Source organism: Myotis brandtii, unplaced genomic scaffold (genome assembly GCF_000412655.1).
Source record: "Myotis brandtii unplaced genomic scaffold, ASM41265v1 scaffold133, whole genome shotgun sequence".
NCBI classification, from domain to species: Eukaryota; Metazoa; Chordata; class Mammalia; order Chiroptera; family Vespertilionidae; genus Myotis; species Myotis brandtii.
The window spans coordinates 1,683,786-1,711,041 of NW_005354718.1; the positions used below are offsets into that span (position 1 = coordinate 1,683,786).

Consider the following 27,256-nt stretch of genomic DNA (forward strand, 5'->3'; position numbering starts at 1 on the left):
AGACCCCCGCCTGCCAGCACCCTGCCCAGGCCTGAGCCCCCTCCAGTGCACCCCACCTTGGCGCCGCTCTGCGCCCCTTGGGCCGCCCGCCTGCTGGCCAGCCGCTTCCCCCAAGCCATGGCGCTTGCCCAGGATTGCCCATCAGGCGGAGGCCTGTGCGTGCGCCTGCAGACCCCATGGCCGAGGCTCCTGGCAGGGGCTTTGCCAAAGGTTCCTCTACCTTCAAGCTCTCTCCTCAGACCCCCGGGAGCTTGGCTCCCGCGGCCCAGCCCTTCCGTGGTGGCTCCCTGCAGTCCCACTCTATTCAGCTCTCCTGCCGCCCACCTGTCAGGAAGCTGCCAGGAGCCTTGCTGCGGGCAGTGTGGTTCTGGGGCAGGGGCTGGGGTGTGGGGCAGGAAAGTTTAGTAAACCCCAGGCCCCCAGCCCCTCCTTGAGCTGAGCCCAGGGCAGGCTGAGGGCCTGGGTCCAAACATTGCAGCTGCGGAGGCCCCACCCGCCCAGGGCCACACACAGGGGTCCCGGCTGGGGGCTTGGTTTAGGTGGCCATTTGAGCCGCCAAGCCCCCTGCCACTCAGGGCCGCACACTGGGGTCCTGGCTGGCATTGGGGCTTAGGCGCCACGCAGGCCGGATGACAGCTCCAGCTGGCCCTCCCTGCCTGCAGTATGCAAATTAGCCGCCATCTTGGCTTGCAGTTAATTTGCATATCGCCCTGATTAGCCAATGGGAAGGGTAGCGGTCGTACGCTAATTACCATGTTTCTCTTTTATTAGTGTAGATATATATATATACACACACAAGCCTAAGTGACCTTTAAACTGAACGGCCGGTCGACCCGTCGCTATGACGCGCACTGACCACCAGGGAGCAGATGCTCAACGCAGGAGTTGCCCCCCTGGTGGTCAGTACTCTCCCACAGACAACCTTCTGCGGCTGACCAACCTCCTGTGGTCCCTCTCCCTGGCTGGCCGCAGTCCCTCCCTCTGGCCAACCGGCCTCCAATTGGCCCAGATTGGGCCGGCAGCCAACCTCCTACAGTCCCTCCCTGCACTGGCCAGCAGCCTCCTGCGGTCCCTCCCCATGGCCGGCCAACATCCTCCCACGGTCCCTCCCCCCAGCTGGCCCTGATCGCCAGCCAGGCCTCGGGACCCCACTCGTGCATGAATTTGTGCACTGGACCTCTAGTTGTTATAGAAGAGAGTCTAAAAATAAAGGAATTATGTTCATAGCAGTACAATTTACAATAACTAAGATCTGGAAACAGCCCAAATGCCCATCAGTAGATGAGTGGATAAAAAGGCTGTGGTACATTTATACCATGCAATACTATGCAGCAGTAAAAAAGAAGAATCTCTTACCCTTTGAGAGAGCATGGAGGGACCTGGATAGTATCATGCTAAGTGAAATAAGTCAGTCAGAAAAAGACAATTATCACATGATCTCACTCATATGGAATCTAATTAATAAAATAAACTGATGAATGGAGTTCAGAGACATGGAAGCATGGAACAGAGTATAGAATCTCACTATGCAGCAGTAAAAAAGAAGAATCTCTTACCCTTTGAGAGAGCATGGAGGGACCTGGATAGTATCATGCTAAGTGAAATAAGTCAGTCAGAAAAAGACAATTATCACATGATCTCACTCATATGGAATCTAATTAATAAAATAAACTGATGAATGGAGTTCAGAGACATGGAAGCATGGAACAGAGTATAGAATCTCAGAGGGAAGGCCGGGGAGGGGGGTGGGGGGGTGAGGGTGGGCTGGAGGGGGTTGATGGGGTAAAAAGGGGCATACATAATGCTTTCAACAATAAAGATTTTAAAAAACAGTAAAAATAAAAATAAAGGAATTATTAATACTTTAAGAAATTAGAACAATAAAATAATATACATAAACAGGCAGGAAGACAATGCAGATAAGTGGTAAAGCTAATGTATTTTTAGGTATTGATTTACTTCAAATAATGTATAGGCATTTTATTTTTATTTTTTTCCCAGCTTTATTGAGGTATAATTGACAAATAGCATATAGCCATTTTAAAATCACTTAAAATCCCATGTGAGTGGAACATACAGTTTCCCTAAACATCTGTGGAAAATGGACTTTGATATCAGAGACTTGAATTCAAATTCCAACTTATAGCTTTACTGGGTATAAGAATTTTAATAGAGTATTCACATTTGTCTTTGTAGACTTTTATTTTTTTTTTAAATATATTTTATTGATTTTTTACAGAGAGGAAGGGAGAGGGATAGAGAGTCAGAAACATCGATGAGAGAGAAACATTGATCAGCTGCCTCCTGCACAACCGCCACTGGGGATATGCCCGAAACCAAGGTACATGCCCTTGACTGGAATCGAACCTGGGACCCTTCAGTCCGCAGGCTGATGCTCTATCCACTGAGCCAAACCGGTCAGGGCCTTTGTAGACTTTTTAAAATAGGCCCTCTGAAACTTGAAACAGTTCTTAAACATGATTTGTTCTCAAAATACCAGTTTTAAGGGACTGATTTTTTTTTTTCAGTTTACTATAAACACACAACCTACTCCAGAAGATCTGATGTTAAGTCAATATGTTTACCGACCCAAGATACAGATTTATAGAGAAGATTGTGAGGCTCTTCGCCAAAAGATTGAAGAGTATGAAAGTTTTCATTTTTTTGTGTTTGTTGGATGGGTGAACATCTTGTGTGGTAAGGTTTTGATGAGAATAACACTATAGAAAAAAGTTGATGGCATTATCGGTGGTGTAGTACAGTATGTTTATAGAAAGAGCTTTGGCTTTCAGATTGAAGCTTAATCCTGTCTATGACACTAACTATGTAACATTATGTAAGTCATTTAACCTTTATTTCCACATCTATAAACTGGGAATAATAATACCTACTCAGCAGGTAGATATGAACAGTAGAAAATAGTGTATATAAAATGTTTTCATGCCATTTTTAGCAAAAAGTGTGTCCTCAGTGAACAGTAATTATCAAATTATGATATCATAAATTGATTGCAAAGGAACATCTTCAAAAGAGAGATGTGTCTTTATAGACTTATAGATAGTGCTTAAAATCAGGAATGCTTTAGGGTTTATAATTTTATCACATTTGCCTTTGATTTGCATGTATAAAAGAACATCCTTTCCTCAGACTGTAGTTTAGTGCTTTGGTATATATAGATGCTGCAGACTAATTTACAAATTTGATACAGTATACCTAGATTCCCAAAAATAGAGCAGGACTTGCAACCAACCCAAAATAATGTTTATATCATACTTAAGTAGAACTATCCAACTAAATTTGAACCAGTCTAACAAACAGAAAAGTATATAGTTTTAAAAATAGAGACTTTAGATGCTGTTAAATTATTATACTGCAGATTTGCCTGATTATGGCTTGTTTATTTAATAAATGTACATATTGAGCACCTACTATATGTTAAGTCTAGGTACTGTTTTACGTAATGGGGTTCTTCACTGAACAAGACAGACAAGTTTCTTCATGTTGTTTAAATGAGTTGGGCATCTGATGATTTGTTTGAGAATGTTTTATTTTGAATGAAATACAATGAATAGTCTGTTTAGATGTGGTCTACTATTTGATTTTGCACTTCTATGCCTGTATATAATATCTTTGAACTCTGGTAGAGATTTATTTCTTGTGCTTATTAACAAAAGATTAATAATATATATCTTTGCTACCTTTATACATGCTATTCTGTAAAGGTGAGATAGGACTTTGAACTGAATTGGGAACTTTTATTTAAAATAACTAGAGGCCCGGTGCACGAAATTCATGCACGGGTAGTGTCCCTAGGCCTGGCCGGCGATCAGGACCCATCTGTGGGGCTACCAGTGGGTTAATTGGGGGCCTCCACTGGCACCCACCTTGGCTGGCCTGGGGCCTGCAAGCTGGGGGCAGCTTCTGCATTGAGCGTCTGTCACCTGGTGGTCAGTGCGCATTATAGCAACCGGTCATTCCACCAGTCATTCTGCTGTGTGGTTGACCTGCATATTAGACTTTTATTATATAGGCTAGTTACAGCTCTGGCGGGTGTCTCTCAGTGGTTAGAGCGTCGGCCTGTGCACCAAAGGGTCTTGGGTTCAATTCCCGGTCAAGGGCACATACCTGGGATGTGAGTTTGCTCCCCAACCCTGGTCGGGGCACATGCAGGAGGCAGCTAGTCCACGTGTCTCTCTTGCATCAATGTTTCTCTCTCCCTCCCTCTTTCCCTTTCTCTCTCCCTTCCACTGTGTCTGAAAAGAATGGAAAAAATATCCTCAAGTGAGAATTAACAAAAAAAGTAAATAACATCACAATTATGCATTGACAGGTCTTAAAGATTCTTTATTAGCATCATGTTTTCATATTGGAAAAAGCTGATGCTAATAACATTAGGTTGAGAATTCTATTTGTGAGAATTTTTGTTTTGTTTTTAAATATGATTTTTTTGATTTCAGAGAGGAAGGGAGAGGGAGAGAGAGAATCATTGATTAGCTGCCTCTTGCACTGCCTACACTGGGGATCGAGCCTGCAACCCGGGCATGTGCCCTGACCAGGAATGGACGCTCAACCACTGAGCCATGCCAGCCAGGCAAGAAGCTTTTTTGATTCATAATCTTGAACTGTTCTACAAGTGTTGAAAAATAATAAGACTGGTCACTATTCTTTAGTGAATTCCCCTCTTTTAATGTAGAAAAAGAACTAAGAAGATCTACTATGCCTGTAAATCTGAGTTGATTCATTGAAGCCGACTTCTGAACTCTATGCTAATTAACTTTTCTGTATTTTAGATTAAAGCTTTCTGTATTGAACCAAGATAAACTGTTGACTGATGTAAACAGGAACCTATGGGGGAAAATGAGACATTGCTCTGATGAGGAGGTATGTTTGTGTCATTTTCTGAATGGGAATCAGTATAGACATTTTGAACAATTCTTATTATGAAATAGACAATTATTTACTTGGTAATTAGTGATGAGTTCAACTTACTTCTCAGGTATATGTTACCAAGGATTTATTTAAGTATACATGAGTAATTGTTAATACATAAGTTTTTCAAACCTGAAATTATCAATTTAATATATGAAATATAATTGAAGTTTATTTAGAGTTCTCTCCTTGTTTGCCTTTCACTTAGATTTACATGAGGAAAGATTTAATTTATCAAATAATAAGTTACTCATTTCATATGTGCCCTAATATATTAAAAGAGTTTTATTAGAGCCTGTCATTTTTAAATTTGTAATATAAATAAAGTGAATTAAAAGCAGGAATCAAAATTAAAATTTTTGGTTGTGCTTGTAAACTATTAAATGGAATTAAATTTGCAAATGAGAAATGCCCTGTCTTAGGAATCAGAGTCTAGAATGGGCAAAGCTTAGTGTGTATCATCTGAACCAGCCTTCTCAGATCATTTGCTTTTTCAACTTATTTGTTTTAGTACATTGTAGCCTTTGACTTTTCCTTACAGCTGAAGGCCTTTGGAATTTACCTGAACAAAATAAAATCACATTTTACCAAGATGACTAAAATCTTCACTCACCAAGGGAAAGTGACTCTCTATAGCAAACTGGTACAGTCAGCTCAGGTAATTTGACACAGTTAATAACATAGAAAGAAAGATCTATTAACACGTTAAGTGCCCAATCTGTTTTGTCTTCTGGACGGAAAGTATAGTGTCAGGGCGCTTAATGTATTAAAAGTACTTTATGGTAATTTTACTAATATGGGCCTATTTCTTATCTCAAATTTGTTATCCATTATACATATTGAAATAAAACAATATAGGATTCTGATCTTTCATTGCTAAGGACTATACTATAGTATTATTTTCCATATAGTTCATACCTAGCTGTGTACGTTTGTGTATGTGTTTAAAGAAGCATGTCCCAAAATGATTGTTCCTTAAGAAAGGTTCCCTATTTAAAAACTTTCTATTAACAAATTTGGGAAATGTAACATGTAATATTACCCTTTAGAGAAATTATAATAGATACCATATTAATGTCTTTCTTTAAAAGTCTAAAAAGAAAAAAATATACCATAATTCTATTGGGCCAGTGTTTCCCATATTCATTTGACCATAGAACATTATTTAATGAACTCTTTTTTTTTTTTTTAAGTAAAATTTAAGTCTAGACTGGCAACTTTGACCTTCATTTTAAGATCTGCCTGTTTATAATTTAGACATAGCAGTTATATCAGCTGTTTGAAACATGATAATGTTATAATGTTTTGTTTGGAACTTTAACTTGACAGTCTATAATATTGTGTGTTTAGAATGAGAGGGAGAAACTTCAGTTAAAAATAGATGAGATGGACAACATACTTAAGAAGATTGCTAACTGTCTCACTCAGGTGAAAATAGGTAAAGTATTTGGAAATTTTTTCAAAAGAAAATTTAATTTTATCTAAATGCTTCCTTTCGTACAGATTGCTGGTATCACTATGCTGAAGCCTTGTATCAGTAGCTTGAGATATTAAATTAGATCAAATTAAAGCTCCTTTACTCTACTCCTTCATAACACTATCAACAAGAGATGCCCAAAATTGGAAAGCTCTTCATAACCTAGACCAGTGGTTCTCAACCTTCCTAATGCCGCGACCCTTTAATACAGTTCCTCATGTTGTGGTGACCCCCAACCATAACATTATTTTCGTTGCTACTTCATAACTGTAATTTTGCTACTGTTATGAATCATCATGTAAATATCTGATATGCAGGATGTATTTTCATTGTTACAAACTGAACATAATTAAAGCATAGTAATTAATCACAAAAACAATATGTAATTATATATGTGTATTCTGATGGTCTTAGGCGACCCCTGTGAAAGGGTCATTTGACCCCCAAAGGGGTCACGACCCACAGGTTGAGAACCACTGACCTAGACCATAATCTGTTTTTTTGTGTGTGGTTTCTTTTTGTTTTTTTTGTGTTTTTTTTTGGATGTGGGTATCCAATTGGTCATTGGTTTTGTTTTTCTTTCTTTTTTTTTTTAAGATGCCAATTTTAAAAATATATATATTTTATTGATTTCAGAGAGGAAGGAAAGGGAGAGAGAGATAGAAACATAAATGATGAGAGAGAATCATTGATTGGCTGCCTCCTGCACGCCCCTACTGGGGATCTAGCCCACAACCAGGGATGTGCCCTTGACCGGAATCGAACCTGGGACCTTTCAGTCCACAGGCTGATGCTCTATCCACTGAGCCAAACTGGCTAGGGCTGTAATCTGTTTTTAATAGATGAACTTATCTCCATTTAAAAATGAGCCTTTTGCTCTGGCTGGTGTAGCTCAATGGCTGAGCAATGACCTATGAGCAAACGGGAACATTGTCTGAAGTAAAGCTGGAGATGTCACTAAGGGCCAGGCCAAAGAGGTCCTTTTAAGGAATTTTGACTTTTTTAAAGAATAGTGAATAGGCATTTGAAGGGTGTTAAGCACTGGCTGAAGTGTAGAGATGGGATTTGAATAAATCAAGAGTAAATGTACTAGTAAGACTGGTATAGTTAAGAAAGGACAGTACCCTGGCAGGGTAGCTCAGTTGGTTAAGAGCATCATCTCGATACACCGAGGTTTCAGGTTTGATCCCCAATCAGGGCACATACAAGAATCAATCAATGAATGCATAAACAAGTGGCACAACAAATCGATATTTTTCTCTCTCTCAAATCAAATTTTTAAAAAATAAAGTATGGTAGCTTATATTAAGGAAAGCTGGTGATGGTGGAGGAAAAAAAGATTCAACAAAATAATTTTTTGAGGTAAGAATCTAGACTTGGTTTGGATTGGGAGGAGAGAACGGAATTTTAAGGATGACTCTAAGGTGTGTTTGTGTTTTTTTTTCTTCATTGTTGACACTATTACTGGATGACTCCAAGGTTTGAGAAACAAATTAAATAAAAAAATTTAAATGTGTGTGCATGCAGTATCTTTTCTTGCTTAGTCCACAGGGTTATTGTTAGGGTTGCCTAACAATAATTTTGATTATGCAAATTTATATAAACAATTTCCAATTCAGAATGGTCCTTGAAAAGCTGCTACTGGAGATCATTGCTATCTGGCTCAAAGTTCAGTTGTCTGCTACTAGAAGCAAGTTTTTGTATGAAATTATGTCTCAGTGCTTTATTGGCAAGGAAAGGTGGGGGAATGATGAGTGTTTGTCAGATATTCTTAAATCATTTTAGGAGCATTTTTCTTTTCATGTCCAGTTTTTAAATTATTTTTGACTGGGTTATTCTAATGCACATTGTCTACTTTAGAAAGTAAGAATTTAGAGAATGAAGAGAAAGACAGTCCTGTGGAAGAATGGGATTCTGAAATGAGAGCTGCAGAGAAAGGTAACTGAATTAATCAAAAAGATAAATGGGGTAACACACCCTTTTGTTCTGTGATTATTTAGGTGACATTAATTGAGCTAGAATTTTCAATAAGTGGATGATTTTTGTAGCAACATTTTAGTGTGTCTACTCTGATTTGTTTTTCTTTTTCTTTTCAAAGAACTGGAACAGCTGAAAACTGAAGAAGAAAAGCTTCAAAGGTCAGCCTTCATTTTGAGTGTTAAAAAATATGCAAAACTTCATTAGGGTAAATGACTTTCTACCCCCAGAAACTGATAAGATTGGGAACATGATTATTGACTAAGGCTGACTCAGGGCTTTGACCTTCACCCCGGGGTTGACAGTATTTTCTAAGCACTATTGTTGACAGGGCATTACTTCAAGGCAGTATTTCGCAAGTTTGAATAATAACAGGATCTTTTTTTTTTTTTTTTAATCCTCATCCGAGATATTTTTTCATTGATTTTTAGAGAGACAGGAAGGTGGGAGGTGGGGGAGAGACATTGATATGAGAGAAAAACATTGATTGCTTGCCTCCCACATGAGCCCCGACTGGGGCCAGGGATTGAAACCGAAATCCAGGTATGTGCCCTGACTGGCAATTGAACCCAAGACCTTTTGGTGTACGGGATGACACTCCTACCAACTGAGCGACACTGGCCAGGGCTCAGGATCCTTTTAAAGGAAATAAACCTAGCATTAAACTATTTTTATAGTATACTTAAGTAAGTATAAAAAGAGGTGTATATTTCTTATACTCATGAATTTTATTTAACTAAAAGACTAAGATCAAATATAAATAATGACAAAACCAGTAAAATTACAGTTGATAACATTAATTTGACAGGTGATATTGTTTGGTTGAAATTAAATTGATTCTAGCAAAATGACTAATAAAGCATCAGTTCTATTTAGATCTAATAAACTAAATTAAACCAAATGAAGGCACCGAAATTATGGTATGTCTCAGTTTTAAGGTAGGCAATCTCATAATCTGCATTATGCTTATATTTTATTATAAAAATGAAAATGTAAATTTTAATAATCTCAAAGAACATGAGAAACCCTAAGGGTATTTTTATGGATTCTAATTTGAGAGCCATTGATTTAGGCCTTTTCTAAATAGACCTATGTTTCTAGATTAATGCTCTTTCTAAAAACCCATTTGAGAATGCAAATGGATGCCATTCACCTCTTTGGGGAGCCATCTAGCATGTAACTTCTTGTCATAAACCTTTTATTTTAATAGCGTATGAATTCTCTAACAATGGACTTACCTTTCTGTGAATACTTTTTTTACAGAAATCTCTCAGAACTAGAGGTACAGAAAGAGCAGACCCTTGCTCAAATAGACTTCATGCAAAAACAAACAAATACAACTGAAGAGCTGCTGGATCAGTTGAGGTAAGGAAAAACTAGTGTCATTAGTTTGCATTTTATCCTGTGCCTTTGTGGTTGTCTAAACCTACTAGAGCATTTGACATGTGTTTGTAGTATGTATCACTGTTTTTAACCAATGTAGCCTCAAAAACAGTTAATGTACTCAATACTAAGTTGAAAGTATACAAGGTGAAAAAAAATAGAGTGACATCTGTAATACTTTCAATAATAAAAATAGGTGGGTACCTTTCTCAGTTCTGGTGCTCTTTGCTGGGCGGCCCTGCTTTGGGATTAGACTCCAGAATTCTCAATGGCAAACCCCCCAGCTGAGATATTTCTCCAGAACTTTAGTTGCTGTTTGTGGGAGCCCGGCCAGCCCTTTTGCGCCTCCACCCCTCCTACCAGTCTCTATGTGGTTTTCACTTTCCAGCCTCGGTTATCAGGGTTCTCTCCAGCGAGTCTTCAATTATTTATTCAGGAAGTTTTTCTGTATTTTAGTTACAATTTCAATTTGGTTCTGGGAGCATGTCCGTGCAGCATCCACTTACTCTACTGCCATTTTTAATCTCCTCAGCAATAAAGTTAAAATTAAAAAAACAAAACAAAGAAAGAACATATACAATATGAGAGAGCTGTGGAATTAAAATTTTAAAATATTGCTTATTTCTTTCAAAAGCATCTTTGTACATTCACAATATTTGAATTAAAATGTTGTCTCCTGCCCTGCCGGCGTGGCTCAGTGGGGTTGAGCGTCAACCTATGAACCAGGAAGTCACGGTTCAATTCCTGGTCAGGGCACATGACTGGGTTGTGTGCTCGGTCCCCAGTAGGGGGGTGTGCAGGAGGTAGCCAATCAATGATTCTCTCTCACCATTGATGTTTCTATCTCTCTCTACCTCTCCTTCTCTGAAATCAATTAAAACATATATTTTTAAAATGTTGTCTTCTGCCCTGGCTGGTATGGCTCAGTTGGTTGAGCCTCATCTCATGCACCAAATTCCCAGTCAGAGCACATACCTGGGTTGCAATCAGGGCACATTCCAGAGTTGCGGGCTTGATCTCCACTAGGAGGAATGCAGGAAGCAGCCAATCGATGTTTGTTTCTCTTTCTCTCTCTCCCCCTGTCCCTTCCAATTTCTCTAAAAACAATAAAAACATATACTTTAAATATATATATATATTGATTTCAGAGAGGAAAAGAGATAGAAACATCAATGATGAGAGAGAATCATTGATTGGCTGCCTCCTGCATGCCCAACACTGGGGATAGAGCCTGCAACCCGAGCATATGCCCTGACTGGGATTTGAACTGTGACCTTCTGGTTCATATGTTGACACTCAGCTACTAAGCCATGCTGGCCAGGCAATAAAAACATATTTAATAAATAAATAAGTTGTCTCCCAATCCAGTCAAAAACTAGCAGCTGCTGCTGGTACTTTTTGGGTGGTATCTGAAGTTAACTCTCTTCTTTTATCTCAAAAACAAATTTTTTTGACTTGTTTATCTCTCCAGCTTGTCTGAATGGGATGTCATTGAGTGGAGTGATGATCAAGCTGTATTCACCTTTCTTTATGACACAGTAGAACTCACCATCACTTTTGGAGAGCCAGTAGGTGAGTAGCAAAAGTAAGATAATTCTGCAGAAAACTTTATGGCTAAACTCAAATCTTTATTTTAATATAATAACTATTAACATTAAAGCACTACTGAAACTCTTAGAAGAGGTGGTCACCTCAATTAGTGAGAATAGAATTTTTTATTTTATTAGGTAAAGAGTAAAATAAAAATTCAGCCTGGCTGGTGTGCTCAGTGGTTGAACATCGGACCATGAACCAGGTCAAAGTTCGATTCCCAGTCAGGGCACATGCCTGGGTTGTGGGCTCGCTCCCTAATAGGGGGTGGGCAGGAGGCAGCCTCTCTCATCGATGTTTCCCTCTCTATATCCACCTCCCTTCTTCTCTGAAATCAGTAAAATTATATATACTCTAAAAATTCAGCTAATGAAAGTGCCCTTTGTACAGTAGAAATTTTGCCTATCCAAATATTGATCAATATGCTATTCAAATCTATTTACTGTGAGTTCCTTTCTTCTGTGTCTTTTGTGATAGAGAATTTACTCTAATAGCTGGTGACTCTTGACTGTATTTTTGTACTTCAGTTAATCTAAAAGTTAATTGGAAGTCCCGTATATATTGGTGGGCTCATCAGGGTAGGTAGACATCACTATATGGTGACTGGAGAGAGTACTAGCTGTTTTGTTGGATTTGTCTGTTAGTATCTTTAGGTCTTTTCTCTTGAAACAGTTAATTTCATCATAGCCAACCATGGGTAAACATGGCCAAATTGGAATTAAGGATCTTTATATTCTTCCAGCCTCTAAACATGTCTCTCTTGAAAAGTTCCTTTTCTCAGTGAATAGCATCAACTTCCATTCAGGTCCAAAATTAAAACTTAGGAATCACTCTATATCTCTTTCTCCCTACCAGGTATATTTAAATCATTAATAAGACTGATTTTAACTTAATATTAATCCACTTTTTTTTGCCTCTTCTGTCCATAGTCATCTCTAACCTAGATGGTCTTTCTGGATCTTCTCTTTTTCCTTTCCAATTCATTCTCCTTCTGTAGCTATAATGATTGTTGGAAATCTGATCATGCACCTACTACTCTTAGACTAATGACCAAAATATTTAATATAACCTGTAAAGCTCTTTTTTCCTCCTTTTCCTGCCTCTTCTTAAATTGTTATATTTATGTCAGGCACAATGAATTTCTTTTATTTCCTTAAAACAGGGGTGGGGAAACTTTTTTCTGCCAAGGGCCATTTGGATATTTATAACATCATTCACCATACACAATTATCAACTTAAAAATTAGCCTGCTCATATTTGGTCAAATATTTAATTAACTCGCCCCTAATGCCTGTCAGGGTCAGACCAAATGATTTCACAGGCCTTATATGGCCCATGGGCCAGATGTTCCCCACCCCTGCTTTAAAAGATCATGGTTTTTTATTCTCAGTCATATTCTATTTTACTTCAGCACCTACATACTGATGTTTTTTATTCCTGGGAGCTCTTTCCCTGTCTTAGTCCATTTGGGCTGCTATAATAAAAATACCATAAACTGAGAAGCTTTTAGGCAACAGATGTTTATCACAGTTCTGGAAGCTGGAAATCTGAGATTAGGAAGCCAGCATGGCCAGGTGAGGGCCCTATTCCAGGCTGCATGCTTCTGATTGTATCCTCACATGACAAAAGGCCAACCTAGCTCTCTAGGATCTCTTTTATAAGAGGTCTCTACCCACATGACCTACGCACCTCCCAAAGGTCCCACTTCCTTATACCATCACATTGGACATTAGGATTTCAACATACAAATTTGGAGGAAACACAAATGTTTAGATAGCACCCCCTCTTCACTACATAAGTTTCTAATAATTCTTGTAAGCGCAGCTTAATTATCACTTTCTCAGGAAAGTTTTATCTATTATACCTATTCCCTCTGCTACTTGCCCTCCTGTTACATGTTCTCATTGCTTCCTGAAGTTTTCCTTGATAATTTTTATTACAGTTTGTAGTTCTTGGTGTGTTTATTACTGCAGTTATCTGTGTGTTCCCCTGAACTGTAAGCTTCCTAAGAGTATAGATTGATTGTGTCTATTTGTTTCATGATTGTATCCAAAGTAAAAAGAATCAGAATTTGAGAGATGGGAGATAATTCTAGAATCTGGCGAAGCAAGCAACTATTCTGGTTACCTAAAACTCATTACTGTAATACTAAAAACATAAGTGATTTTTACTGTATTTGGGCAAAGATAGTAGGTGTGGGAGGTCACAACCTCTTTATATGGTTCCTGAAAATAATATCTTTGCACACCAGTTAAGGAGTAAAGGAGGAGGCCTTGATAAATATATTATAAATATATTACACCTTAAGTTTCTTTCTTTTTTTTTTTAAATATATTTTATTGATTTTTTTACAGAGAGAAAGGAAGAGGGACAGAGAGTTAGAAACATCAATGAGAGAGAAACATCGATCAGCTGCCTCCTGCACACCCCCCACTGGGGATGTGCCCGCAACCAAGGTACATGCCCTTGACCGGAATCGAACCTGGGACCCTTGAGTCCGCAGGCCGACGCTCTCCACTGAGCCAAACCGGTTACGGCTTAAGTTTCTTTCAAAGGCCTGCCAATCAGTATAGTTCAGCAGTCCAGGGGAGCCTTTACCATATAGAGAGAATAATATGATTCAAGTATATACCTTCAACTGCCTATGAAAATGTCCTGCTACCCAGAAAGAGTAGGACTCTAAAGTACTTGAGTTGTATATAGTTTACAATCAGATAATGAAAAGAAATACTGTCCTTATTCTGATTCTTCCTAGTTGGTCTCCCTTTCCTGAACAAGGCTAATAGGAGGATTGTTGACCTGAATTTTCAGTCTCTGTTAGATGGTAAGTTCAAAGCATTTAAGCCATTAAAAATGTGTTGGAAATTTACAAGTGTGAATTGCTTCTTGAGAATTCTCACATACTAAGTTAAATATAAACACTAATAATAATTTGTCTTTAGAAATGTGTAGTAGAAATAGACTGCTAGGATAATGTTCCAAATATTGGGTAGGTTTTAAAATAAATTATTTTTTTTATTATGACTAAGCCTTGAACAGTGATTAATAATAGCTAATTCCATAATCTAAAAATTACCATTGTGAGTATTTGTTCTCTATTAGGCATGTGTATTACTTACATCAACACTATAAGGAAGGTATTATTCCCCATTTTACAAATTAGGGGCCTACAGCTCAAAAGAAATATGTGTTGTGCTTAGGATCATTCAGGTAGTAAGGAAAGACAGGATTTAAACACAGGTTTATGTTACATTTAAGCCTATGCTCTTAACCAAGTTTTATTCTGTATGTGATATAAAAACTTATATTTTTATAAGAATGTCTTATGTGAATCATATATTCTGATTCATGTGTTTGAAAATAAAGATATTTAGACACCTAGTAGTTTGAAGGTATTTTTAGTTTGTATAATATTTCTAGTTTATATATTTTTATTTTTTCTAGCTTATATATTTATATAAAATATTTGAATAATTAATACCCTGCTTTTGGTTTATTTTCTTCCTTCCTCAGAGGATAAAGCTCCTCCTTCCTCCCTTTTAGTTCATAAGCTTATTTTTCAGTATATTGAGGAACAGGAATCCTGGAAGAAGAAATGTACAACACAGCATCAGGTATCCAAGGTAAATTCTAATTGAAGTATATAAAGGCAAATTATGTTATCTGTCCCAAAAAGCAAAACTAAAATTTTATTTGTGTAATAGTGTATCATGAAATGATAAATATATTAAATCATTTAACTGTGGGGGATTCTTTATTAAAGAGCCACTAAACACTGAAATGTTTTTATAATTTTTTTTTCTTTTGTTTTTCCTAGATGCTTCAAGAAATCTCACTGGTAGTAAGCCATTGCAGACTCCTTGGAGAGGAAATTGAGTTTTTAAAGAGATGGGGACCAAATTATAAGCTAATGAACATAGATGTAAATAATACTGAGTAAGTATAGTTCTCTAGGGCTGCCATACAAGTGTACTACAAATTGGGTAGCTTAAACAACAGAAATTTATTATCTCACAGTTCTGGAGGCTGGAAGTCTGAGAGCAAGGGGTCAGCATGGTTGGTTCCTTTTGAGGGCTGTGAAAGAGAATCTGTTTTATGCCTCTCTCCTAACTTCTGGTGATTTGCTGGCAATATTTGGCATTCCTTGGCTTGTAAATATGTAACCCCACCATCTGCGTTCATCTTCACATGATGTTCTTCCTGTGTGTACGTTTGTGTTCAAATGTCCCATTTATAAGGACACCAGTAATTTTGGATTAGGAACTCTCCATACTTCAGTAGACCTCATCTTAACTGCAATGACCTTATTTCTAAATAAGGCCACATGCTGAGGTGCACTGGGGTTAAGGCTTCAACATATGAATTGGGGGGAGGGCACAGTTCAGTCATAAAAGTAAATAGTAGAAAACTTTTAAAAATATTTTGAGTTTCATAACTAGTAATGAAAAGCCAACCATAATAATATTTTGTTCCAGATGTTATACCTTCTGTCTGTCCGATAAGGACAAAAAATAATGTACACCTGCCCTGCCAGTGTGGCTCACTTGGTTAAGCATCGTCCCATGTACCTAGAGGTCACCTGTTCGATTCCTGGTCAAGGCACATGCCCAGGTTGTGGTCTTGATCCCCAGTAGGGGGGCATGCAGGAGGTAGCTGCTCTCATATCGATGTTTCTATCTCCCTCTCCCTTCCTCTCTCTCAAGATCTATAAAAACATATTTTTAAAAAAGGAAAAATAATGTACACCTAAGTTTCACATGCCATTGTAAAAGGAAAGTATATTTGTGTTTTATTCTGGTTTTGTTTTGTATTTTAATTGAGGATTTTGTCTTTTACAGATTGAGGCTTTTATTCTCCAGCTCTGCAGCATTTGCAAAGTTTGAGATAACGTTGTCTCTCTCAGCACATTATCCATCTGTCCTATTACCTTTCTCCATTAAAAATCACCTTGGAAACATCAGGTGAGTGAAGGGCCAGCAGGATAGCACTTCCAATTAATGTTTTACCTCTGTTATATTATTTGAAAGATCCTTCAAAGTGGTCAGCAAATGACAGATCATAATGAGAGTCAAATGTTACTTATCTCTGACTTCATTTTGAAGAATTTGTTCTTTTAAGGTCAGTGACATTCACTGCTATGTCCAGAGGCTGCTGGAGACCACTGGTCTGTTTTTTCATACTAGATCCACTTTTTTAATCCTCTTACCTAAAATAGGAATTAAGGAAAAAATCCTGCATAAGGGTAGCCCAGGTCATATATGAACACCTTTTATGCTCTTAAAACAGAATAATCATTTAAAAAGCTGTGCAGTCATAATGCTTTTCCCAATTAGCCTATAGAACAAGACCTAAAAATATTTAATTCCTACTATATATTGTGTGACTTTTTAGACACACTGCTGACAGATTGTAAAATGGCAGAATTTAGAATGTGCGCACCTCAAATCCATCAGCAAATACCAACAGTCCAACAGTTTAGATTTTTATAGCCAGAGAAAGCAGCTAGGCCAAGATAACTCATAATTGCATGTAAAATTGGTTCTTAGGCTTTGTTTTTAGACTCTCTGTTCAAACTGAATAGTTTAATTACTTCCAGAAATGCCTATTTGTGCTTCCTGGGAGACTCAGAGACTATACAAAACAAAACAACACACGAGTTCCACTGAAATGGAGATAAGTGTAAGTTTCCAGAAAAATTAATTAACCTTTTGTTCTTTCCAGCCATGATGAAATCTTTGCCCTTCTATCTAAAGTGCCACTGGAGGACAACTACCTAAAGAATGTAGTCAAGCAAATTTACCAAGATCTGCTTCAGGGCTGCAATTTCCACCAAGAGACCCTTGGACCACAGCTGTAACAACCAAGCACAGTACACTTAATAATGATTTATGTTGGAGTCTCCATTGCTGTTTAATCTTCATCTTCAGGTCCTAGAAAGAAGCCTAGTAAAATTCCTTCTGATGATTTTCTAGTTAATTGGTAGGGTTAATTTTTAAAGCTCTACGGTCAGGAATAATGAAAGGCCTCAAATAGCCTGCTATCAACTTGCTTATTTTTCTACTAAAAGTTTAAGTGGTAGAAAGTGTAATTTTGTAGAGAAAGATCATTGATTTTGGCCCAGTATATATATGTAAATATATTAATATTGATTTTGTGTTTGTGATGTAGTAAGGAGATATATAGAAATTCCCAGTGATGTTTAGAGAGATACCATAAGGCAGTTTCTATCTTTCTGAAGGTTGCCTTACAGCGATATTCTCAACTCCTTTTATTAAATAATTACACTTTAAATAATATAACACCCAAAACAGCAGTTTTGTCAAATTCTGGCAGTAGTAATGAATTTAGTATAAGTATTGGTTTTTGAAGCTATACCTTAATATAAAAAAATAAAAATATCCATTTATATTGATTGCGCATTATCTGTGATATAAACAAATAGAAAAGACTCTTACCCAAACTTTAGTCAAATCCTAATCATGACCATTTTTGTTTATATTTAATTCTAAACTAAAATATATTAGCATTTTTAAACTAATTCATCTTAAAATTTTACTTTATATTTGAAGATCAGGTTAAAGCCCTGTGTTTCTCTCTTGGTTTGCTTTGAACTTCTGAGTTATTAGTCAAAAAATTACATGGTCTTTTAAGCTTTAAAAGTCAACACAACTAATTTGCCATACAAATCAAGATGTAGATGTTCCCTATTCCATGACCTCCTTGAAAAACTTTTAAAGTTACCAATATGCTCTGTTTCCCAGGTAACTTAAATTACTTTTCTTACTGGAGTTGTTTTATTTCTTTTCTGTAAGCCTAAAAGTAGAAGTTTTATTTTATGCATTTTGGAATTATCAGTTCCAAAATGATTTGGCTTGTAATGATGATTTCTGCTTTCTTGTGTCTGGAGTACATAATTGTAATATTTACTTAGTTCTTGATTTTTATTTTATTTTTTTCAAAATATTGCCTATTTTTAAAATTTTTGGAAGTTTTCCTTTACTGATTGGAAGCAGATTATTTTTTGCACTATTAAAATAAATTTATTATATGAAATATTTTTTAAGCAGCATCTCCTTATGAATTAAAGAGTGTTTTTACCATCTGTCCAAAAGACCTCTGAAGGTATGACAAAGAAAACTCCCTCTAGGTGTATCAGAACAATACTCTCACCAATTGAGCTACCCAGCCAGGACTAGTATTATTTTTCTTTTAATATATTTTTACTAGAAGCTCAGTGCACAAAAATTTGTGCACTCGGGGGGGTCCCTCAGCCCGACCTGGCCCTCTCGCAGTCTGGGACCCCTCGGGGGATATCCACCTGCTGGCTTAGGCCCACACCCCAGGGGATCGGGCCTAAGCTGGCAGTCAGACATCCCTCTGACAGCCCGGGAGCCCTCAGGGGATGTCCACTTGCCAGTGGGGAGCAGGCCTAAGCTGCAGTCGGACATCCTTAGCGCTGGCAGCTGTCAGCCTGGCTTGTGGCTGAGCAGAGCTACCCCTGTGGGAGCGCACTGACCACCCGAGGGCAGCTCCTGCATTGAGCGTCTGCCCCCTGGTGGTCAGTGTGTGTCATAGTGACCAGTCATTCCCAGTCATTCTGCTGTTAGGGTCAATTTGCATATTACCCTTTTATTATATAGGATTGATTTCAGAGAGGAAGAGAGAGGGAGAGAGTTAGAAACATCAATGATAAGAGAGAATCATTGATCGCCTGTGTCCTGCACACACCCCTACTGGGAATCAAGCCCATAACTGGGGCATGTGCCCTTGACTGGAATCGAACCTGGGACCCTTCAGTCCACAGGCTGATGCTCTAGCCACTGAGCAAAACTGGCTAGGGCTAGTATTCTTATTTTTAAAAATGTTTAACCTCATTCTAATCATGAGGAAGGAAGTAACTAAATCTAGATTGTGGGACATTTTCTAGAAACCTGGCTTGAACTCTTCAAAAATGTCAATGTCATGAAATAAAAGCAAAACAAAAAGACAGGGGAACTCTCCTAGATTACAGGAGACTAAAGAGACAAAAAAACAAACAAACAATGCTTAATCCTTGATTGAATTCTGTATTAAGAAAACAACATATAGCCCTAGCTGGTCCCAGGTTCAATTCTGGTCAAGGGCATATGCCCAGTTTGCAGTCTTGATCCCCAGTAGGGGGCATGCAGGAGGCAGCAGATCAATGCTTCTCTCTCATCATTGATGTTTCTGTTTCTCTCTCCCTCTCCCTTTCTCTCTGAAATCCACAAAAATAGCCTATATAATAAAGAGGCAATATGCAAATTGACCCTCACACCCTCACAAGATGGCTGCCTACAACCAGGCCAGCAAGGGGGTTAGTGAGGGACAACCAAATACAAGCAGGCTGCGTGTATTGACCAGGCCGGCAGGGGGATTAGTGAGGGATGACCAAACAACTGAACAGCAGGCTACGTGGGGTGACCAGGCCGGCAAGGGGGGGCAGTTGCGGGCAACCAGGCCAGCAGGGAGGAAGTTGTAAGTAACCAGGCCAACAGGGGGGGCAGTTGGGGACAACCAGGCCGGCAGGAGGGGGACAGTTAGGGGCAATCAAGCTGGCACGCAGAGGCAGTGAGGAGCGATCAGGCTGGCGGGGGGGGGGGGGGCAGTTAGGGCTGACCAGGCAGGCAGGTGAGCGATTAGGAGCCGGGCCTCTAGTATTTTATAAAAGAAAAAGAAAAAAAAAACCTGTAAAGGATATTTTAGGGATACTTGGAAATTTGAATATAAACTATATATTAGATTATATTCTATTTTTTTCACATTAATGGAAACAAGTATTTATTAGGTAACTTTCAATATCAGAAAATTAAAACTGTTAGAATTATTTTTACAGAAAATATATACTATCAGTGCTTTGGCCATCTTAAGTTAAAGGCCCTTTATCATAAAACTAGAGGCCCGGTGAACGAAATTCGTGCACGGGGGTGGGGGTGGGGCCCCTCAGCCCAGCCTGCACCCTCTGCAATCGGGACCCCTACACCTTTTTCTTATCTAGCTAACCTCTTCACATTTAAAAAAATTAACTGAAATACCACCTACTCTAGGAAATCCTCTTTGAACAAATCTCTCTACAATGTGTACTAAGTATTTTCATAGTATACCATTCTTTTTCTTTAGCAGCAACTTAGAGTGGATGCAATGTGCTTCTCATTCTTGCGTCTGAAGTTTTTCTTGTTGCTCTTGTAATAGCGAAGCTTATCCAATTTACATTTGCCCTTCAAGGACTTATATTTGGTTCAGTTTCTAGTTGGCTCCCTGCTTTTTTTTAATCAATAAATTTGGGTTGTGATAGTAAACCTCACTTGTAATCAAGCCTGTAGGTCTCCCTATCTGAATATTTCTATAATACCTATCACTTTAGCATACCAGAGATTGTGTTCATTTATAGAAAATAACAATAAGTGTCACCTGATCATTTGATCTTCTCGTAATATTTTATAGTAAGATGTAATATTCTAGTAATTCAACTATAACAAAACTGAGGCATACAGAAATAAATCACATTGAACAATAAAGAATGTCTTAAATATCAAAGCATAGTACACTTAGGGCCTCCCTGTTCTGTACCTCAAATATCATAGCATAGTACACAGTTCACATGGAACTCAGCTTCCTTTAAAATAGGAAGGGATGTCATACTCATGAAGCAGCTACTTCCACACATTTTTTTAAATTTAATTCACAGGACATACTCTTTGTACTAATTGTTGGAAAATCACTCTGGCAATTGCCTCTGTTCTTCTCTGTATTGTTGCCTTACATTCTGATGTCATTATTGCGCTTTTATCATCCACTTGCTCTAATAAGATTGTGAATTATTCAGGCAGAGATCATGACTTGAGGTTGTGTTTCTCTGTCATGGTGCCTAGATGAATACTCAAATGCCATCCAGTCCAAATGACTGTGATGAGAGAGGCCCACCGTTGCTGGAGACCTCTGATTTTTATTTAAGGGGCCTCACTTGTTCTATGCCTTTACAGAGGGGTGAGTAGGGGCTGAGGGAATTTGGGGAAACCCAGACAGAATTCTCCTCCTGCAAGCTTTTGCTAAGCTGCCTCCCGGGACCGCCGGGCATTTGTCCAATTAAAACCTGGACACACAGCAATAACAAAGGCACTGGTCTCCTACTGCTAATGCTTGGGGATCAAATCCCAGCCTGCAGGAACTCACCCTGCAGTCAGGACCGGGCTGCTGGGTGGACCTGGGCTGGTGCTCCTAATTCTGGGGAGAGGGAGACTTCCTGTGACCCGGGAAACTATCAATCGAAAAATCAAAAGCACAGAGGATGATTCAAAAACATGAAAGATAACACTGGTGATTCCTTCAATCTCTGGGGTAAAAACAAACCAAAACAAAACCCTGAACTTGTACACACACGCGCGGAAAAACGTTGCGTAAGGAAAAGCAATTCAGACCCAGGCTGGAGGACTGCAGGCTAGAGGCCCCGAACTCCACACCATGCACCCGAACAGGTCCATAGCACAGGCTGGTCGGCGGAGTGGCTTTTTTGCCCAGGACCTCGGGTGGCTTGGCCTCTTTGCCCCAGGTCCACTGGGCCTCCTGCCCCCTGCGGGGCCACGGGATCTGCAGTGGCAGGTGGGCAGAGCAGCTGGCCCTGCCCCCGCTGTGGGCACTACCATCTTGTTATGGTGAGATGGTCAATTTGCATATTCCCTCTTTATTAGATAGGATATATAGTTTTAAACTTTACTCAAATTGAATTTATAATCCCTATAACTTCCCTACATATACATAACAAAAGAGTAGTAAAATTAGCAAATACTAAACTATATTGATAATTTATCATTCTTAGTTTGTGGTTTTAGAAACAGTACATGCACCTAATATATATGTCGATTCCTTGGCTTATTAGTTGCAGTGTACAATGCAAGAAAATACAAAATACATGCTTGGCGAACATTCATATCTACAAGACGGCACTAAGGATTAGGTTTCAATACTGACATTTAACTATCCTACAAGCAATTAGCATTACATCATAATATGCCATCAAGGCAATATTTTTTATACTGAAAAAAATCAAAATGAAAACCGTTATTTGTAAACTTTTATACAAAATGTAACTCTTCAAGTGAAAATAAAAAATAAAATTTGTCTATGTACTATTCAATACAATAGGATTGATTATATTCTTGTGTTAGTGCAGTGGTTCTCAACCTTGGCTGCACATTAGTATCACCTGGGAATCTTTTTAAAATCCTGATTTCTGGGCCTCACCCTCCGGAAATTCTGTTTCGTTGTTATGGGGTGAGGCCACAACATTAGTAACAAAGAAACAGAATTTCCGGAGGATGAGGCCCAGAAATCAGGATTTTAAAAAGATTCCCAGATGATTCTAATGTGCAGCCAAGGTTGAGAACCACTGTGTTAGTGTTTAATTCCTGGGTGTGATAATAGTATTATGATTCTATGGGAGAATGTCCTTATTAGGATATAATGTCTACAACTTAATATGTGTGTATGAAAGAGAGAAAATGGGAGAAAGTAAATAAGCAAAATGTTAACAATTGATGAATCTAGGTAATTGGTACATGGGTGTTTAATTGCACCATTCTTTCAACATTTCTGTAGTCTTTATTTTTTTTCAAAATAAAAAATTGGTTTGCTTGGTGGCTAAGTAACTAGAGATAGTATAATTCTGAGATTTCATTCAGGCTTTAGGGAAGCCTGATGAACCACTACTGCAGCTGTTTTTTAGGCCAAATTTAATTTCTGTCCTAGACTATACCAAATTCTTGCTCTGATGTTCCCCAATCCTTTGAAATTTTTCCAAAAGGAAGAGTTTTTATTGTGTTCCTTTTTTAAAATCAGACATGGGGAGACTATCCTGGATTGGCTGGCTGGGCCCAATGTAATCACAGGATCCTTGTAAGGATGTTAGAGAAGATGCGGTGATAGAAGCAGAGATCAGTGATTGTTGGCTTTGAAGAAAAAAGGGGTCTTGACTCAAAGAATGTAGATGCCTGTAGAAACTGGCAAGGCAGAGTTTTCGAAGGACCTCCAGAAGAAACACAATTCTGTCAAAACCTTGATTTTAGCCTAGTGAAACCTATTTAGGAATCCTGACCTCCAGAACTATAAGATAATACATTTTTGTTGTTTTAAGCTACTAAATTTATGGTAATTTGTTATAGCAGCAATAGGAAATTAAGACACTGGGATAAATAGTCTATTCCATTGACCTAACTTTTTTGTGCAAATACCTTTTAATTACTGTAGTTTTATAATATCTTACTATCTGATCAATGCAGACTCTTTTATTTCAGGATTTTCCTGGATCTTCTTGCCTTTTTAAAAAAATAAACTTTTATTAATTTCAGAGAGAAAGGGAGAGATAGATAGAAACATCAATGGTGAGAGAGAATCATTGATTGGCTGATTCCTGCATTCCCCACACTGGGGATTGAGTCCGAAACCTGAGCGTGTGCTCTGACCAGGAATCCTATGGTGCAATCGTGACCTCCTGGTTCATAGGTTGATGCTCAACCACTGAGCTATGTCTGAGCCATGTCGGCCGGGTTCTTCTTGCTTTTTATTTTACCACATTAAAAGTGAGGACTAGCTTGTTCAGTTCCCAAAAAAATCGTTTTGGCATCTTTACTGAGATTGTTACATTAAATTTAAAGATCAACTCATGAGTAACTGATATCTTTAATATGTTGAGTCTTCCAATATAATACATAGTATGTTTTATTTGTTCTGTGTCCTTCTTTAATATCTTAAAAGTTTCCTTCATATATGGTGTGCACTTATCTTGTTAAGTTTATTTCAAGGGATTTTATATTTTTGTTACAATTTTAAAATTATCACAAAGTCAAAACAGATTTATAACAAAAATTCAAACAAGACAAAAAAGAATACAGATGAAAGCAAAGTTATCCAAAAGCTTACTACTGACATCTTTCTACACATGAGGTTCTTAGTTATAAAGAAGGGCAATGACTGTTGGGCAGGCAATCCTATAATAATAGGATTATTATCTCAATAATCCTATTGGTATTTATATTGAGAATTTACTGGTTTTGAAGAATTTTCAAGTTTATAATATTGAGCCTTCTCCTCTGGGAACATAGTTTTAGATATTTTTCCCATGTAAGTCCTGAGCATTTCTAAAAGTTTATTCCTAGATATTTGTTTTTTGTTGCTACTGTGGATGGGATTTTTTTTTTCTATCTCATTGTCTAATTAGTTATTGTTAACACTTAGTAAAGCTCTCATCTTTTTATATTTTATATATTTGTAATTAGTTACACTAATGTAATCTCTTATTTGTCCCTTAAACTATCCAGGTATATAATCATATCTGTAAATCTTTTCCAATATTTACATCTTTTGTTATTTATTACTTAGTGGCACTTCCTGAACAAAAATAATGACAATAGACTATTTTGTTCTTGGTTTTCATGAAAGTGTTTCTAATGTTTCACCAGTAAGCAGATGATGGCAGCTTATTTGGAGTGTCTGTATTTATTCTTGATCATGTTTAGGAAACATATCGTTATCTTTTTTCCCTTAATCAGGAATTTATGTTGAATTTTATTGAATGAGTTTTAAAATGATGAAATTAACTATATGATCTTGTCTCTTTGACCTGTTAATATTAATGAAAGACTTCCTAATATGGAATCATCCTTGCACTAAAAAGGGTCACTTGGACACTGGGTTTCCCTTTCCGGATTTCTCTTTAAATGTTCCTGGCTGACTATGCTGATGAGATTATTTTTCTTCAGACAAAAGTTTAGGCTTCTGCTAATTGAGTTTTGGTCTTACCAGAGGTTGCCTCCCTGAGATTTCAGGTAGGTCACTTAGGTTATAATTAAGGATATATCAAAATCTTTTCAATTATACATTTACATAAATATTCTCATGAATTGCTAAATTAACCACTAGTGAGAAATCTAGTTTGTCTTATTCTCAAGTTCTTAGTGGGTTGTCTTGGAGGAAGGGAACAGAAAACTACTCAAATTGGTTTAAGCAGGAAAAAAAGGTAGATTTATTGGAGTGTAGGGCCTTATAGACCTGAAGAGCAGTTAGTGCTATTGGGTTCATAAGAAACTGGAAGAGAGATCTAGAAAGCAGTTAGAATTCAAAACTGTTTCTGTCTCAGACTCTCTCCCACTTGCTTAGTCTCTCAGTTCCTTTTTTTAATTGATTGTTTTAGAGAGAGAGAAACATCTATTTGTTGCTGCACTCATTCATGCATTCATTGGTTGACTCTTGTATGTGTCCTGACCTTGGATGGAACTCTCAACCTTGAGGTATTAGGTGATGCTACCAGGCCAAGGCAATCTCTCAATTTCTTAATCTTTCTGCAGATGAGGTTTCTCTCATTTAACATCCACAAAGCCACAGAAATTTAAGTAAAGGTCAAAGAAATGTGACTTTAGTCAGTTAAGGGGGGGTGGGAGCCTATGGATTTGTAGATGCTCTAAGGAGGAATATATGTGAACAATGGGAGGTAAATGTGGGTGTCTTTGGTATGGAAGGCAGCTCATTATCCCCAGGTACTATCTATAATTACTAAGTTAGGTTGGTTGTACTTCAGAATGCTTCCTGAATCTTGTCATTGCTCTAACTCAAGCCTTCATCTCTTGCCTGAAGTACTCCAAGAACTTCCTAACAGCTTTTGCTCTCTTGACTCTCTCCTGAAATTTATCCTGCAGTGCCACAAGATAATGGTGTGAGGAGTAAATGAAAACTTTATGAACTTTAAACCACTTCATAAATGTAAAGTAATGTTGGTGGGGAAACAGATCTAACCATATGACTCGTCTGCTTAAAATACTTTTCAGTGATTTCCCCATTACCTAGATAAAGATTGAAGACCATACATGGTCTTAAGCCTCTTCATAGCCTGAACTAAAACGTAACTCCAGTCTCAGAACCTCCTACGACACGTTCCCTTCATTAGACAATACTGTTCCTTGACCATGTTAAATTTCTACGTCCATAATGCTCTTATTTGCTTGTCTTCCAGCGCTTCTCCTTTGCCGGGGAAACCCTATTCATACTTTAAAAATCGGAATAACAGATTAAACTTTCCAGTAAACCATAAGGTTTACCTTAAAAATCAATTCCTCCTTCCTTCCTTCCTCTGCAGTCCTGCAAATCTTCAGCACAGTTACCTTTTTCTTTTCTTTTTTTTTTTTTTATCCCCTCCACGCGCTTGATTTCCAGGTTTCTCCACCTACTCTGGCTTCCTCAGCTCCACCACCTCCAGAGATCTGGAAAGCGCCTGGCTCCAGGAATTTGAGTCAGAGAGGCCCAGAGCTACCTAAAGCACCAACAACTCACATTTACATACTGAAGTTAATCATGGGTAGCTCTCAGGGGCGAGGCTATTTCCGGGAGAGGCTGAGGGCACACTTCCGCCCAGTCCGTGGGCGGTGCATACTGGGAGATGTAGTCTCTAGCTGACCCCCACTGCCTCGAGAGTTGTAGTCCTCAATCTGATAACGAGAAGGCGGCAACTCCCAAATTTCGAGTTAGTTTTAAGGGATAAAAGGAAGAGGGCAGTACATAGTATCATGTAAGATCAAGTTCCTTGGCCTTATCACCAGCTCGCGAGCAGCGGCAGGACAGGCTAGAAGGCGGACTCGAGGAGGGCGGGGAGACGTTACGTTGACGCGGGCGTGACCCTGCCCGGGAGGGTTTGGCGGGATTTACGAAACTGCCTGGACGGAGCGCGCACTGTGACTGGGTCTGAGGCCTGAAGGGAGCACAGGCGTCCTCCGCGGCGCGTAGTTGGGAGCTGAAACTCGCTTGAGTTGTGTGCAGAAGGTCGGAGCAAAGGAGGAGAGAAGTGGGGCGTCTGGAGTTCGTCCAGGGGCGGGCGCCTGCCGGGCCAGCGGGCGGAGG

General features: G+C 38.5%; 1 protein-coding gene and 1 long non-coding RNA gene across 2 annotated transcripts in view; one reads left to right on the plus strand and one right to left on the minus strand.

Moving 5' to 3' along the window:
- LOC106725058 overlaps positions 1 to 9,722 on the minus strand; it is a 21,968-nt gene extending 12,246 nt beyond the window's left edge. Inside the window, exon 1 of the long non-coding RNA XR_001360929.1 lies at positions 9,645 to 9,722. This is a non-coding gene — a long non-coding RNA (uncharacterized LOC106725058). The remainder of the gene's footprint in view (positions 1 to 9,644) is intronic.
- The window catches only part of CASC5 (cancer susceptibility candidate 5), a 72,357-nt gene extending 54,595 nt beyond the window's left edge, over positions 1 to 17,762 (plus strand). Inside the window, 13 exon segments of the mRNA XM_014534789.1 lie at positions 2,529 to 2,644; positions 4,791 to 4,881; positions 5,471 to 5,587; positions 6,280 to 6,367; positions 8,267 to 8,344; positions 8,505 to 8,544; positions 9,647 to 9,748; positions 11,238 to 11,338; positions 14,112 to 14,180; positions 14,870 to 14,979; positions 15,174 to 15,292; positions 16,195 to 16,317; positions 17,078 to 17,762. Of these exon segments, the coding sequence (XP_014390275.1) occupies positions 2,529 to 2,644; positions 4,791 to 4,881; positions 5,471 to 5,587; positions 6,280 to 6,367; positions 8,267 to 8,344; positions 8,505 to 8,544; positions 9,647 to 9,748; positions 11,238 to 11,338; positions 14,112 to 14,180; positions 14,870 to 14,979; positions 15,174 to 15,292; positions 16,195 to 16,317; positions 17,078 to 17,213 (1,290 nt within the window). The 3' untranslated portion in view covers positions 17,214 to 17,762.
- Positions 17,763 to 27,256: the final 9,494 nt, after the last annotated feature.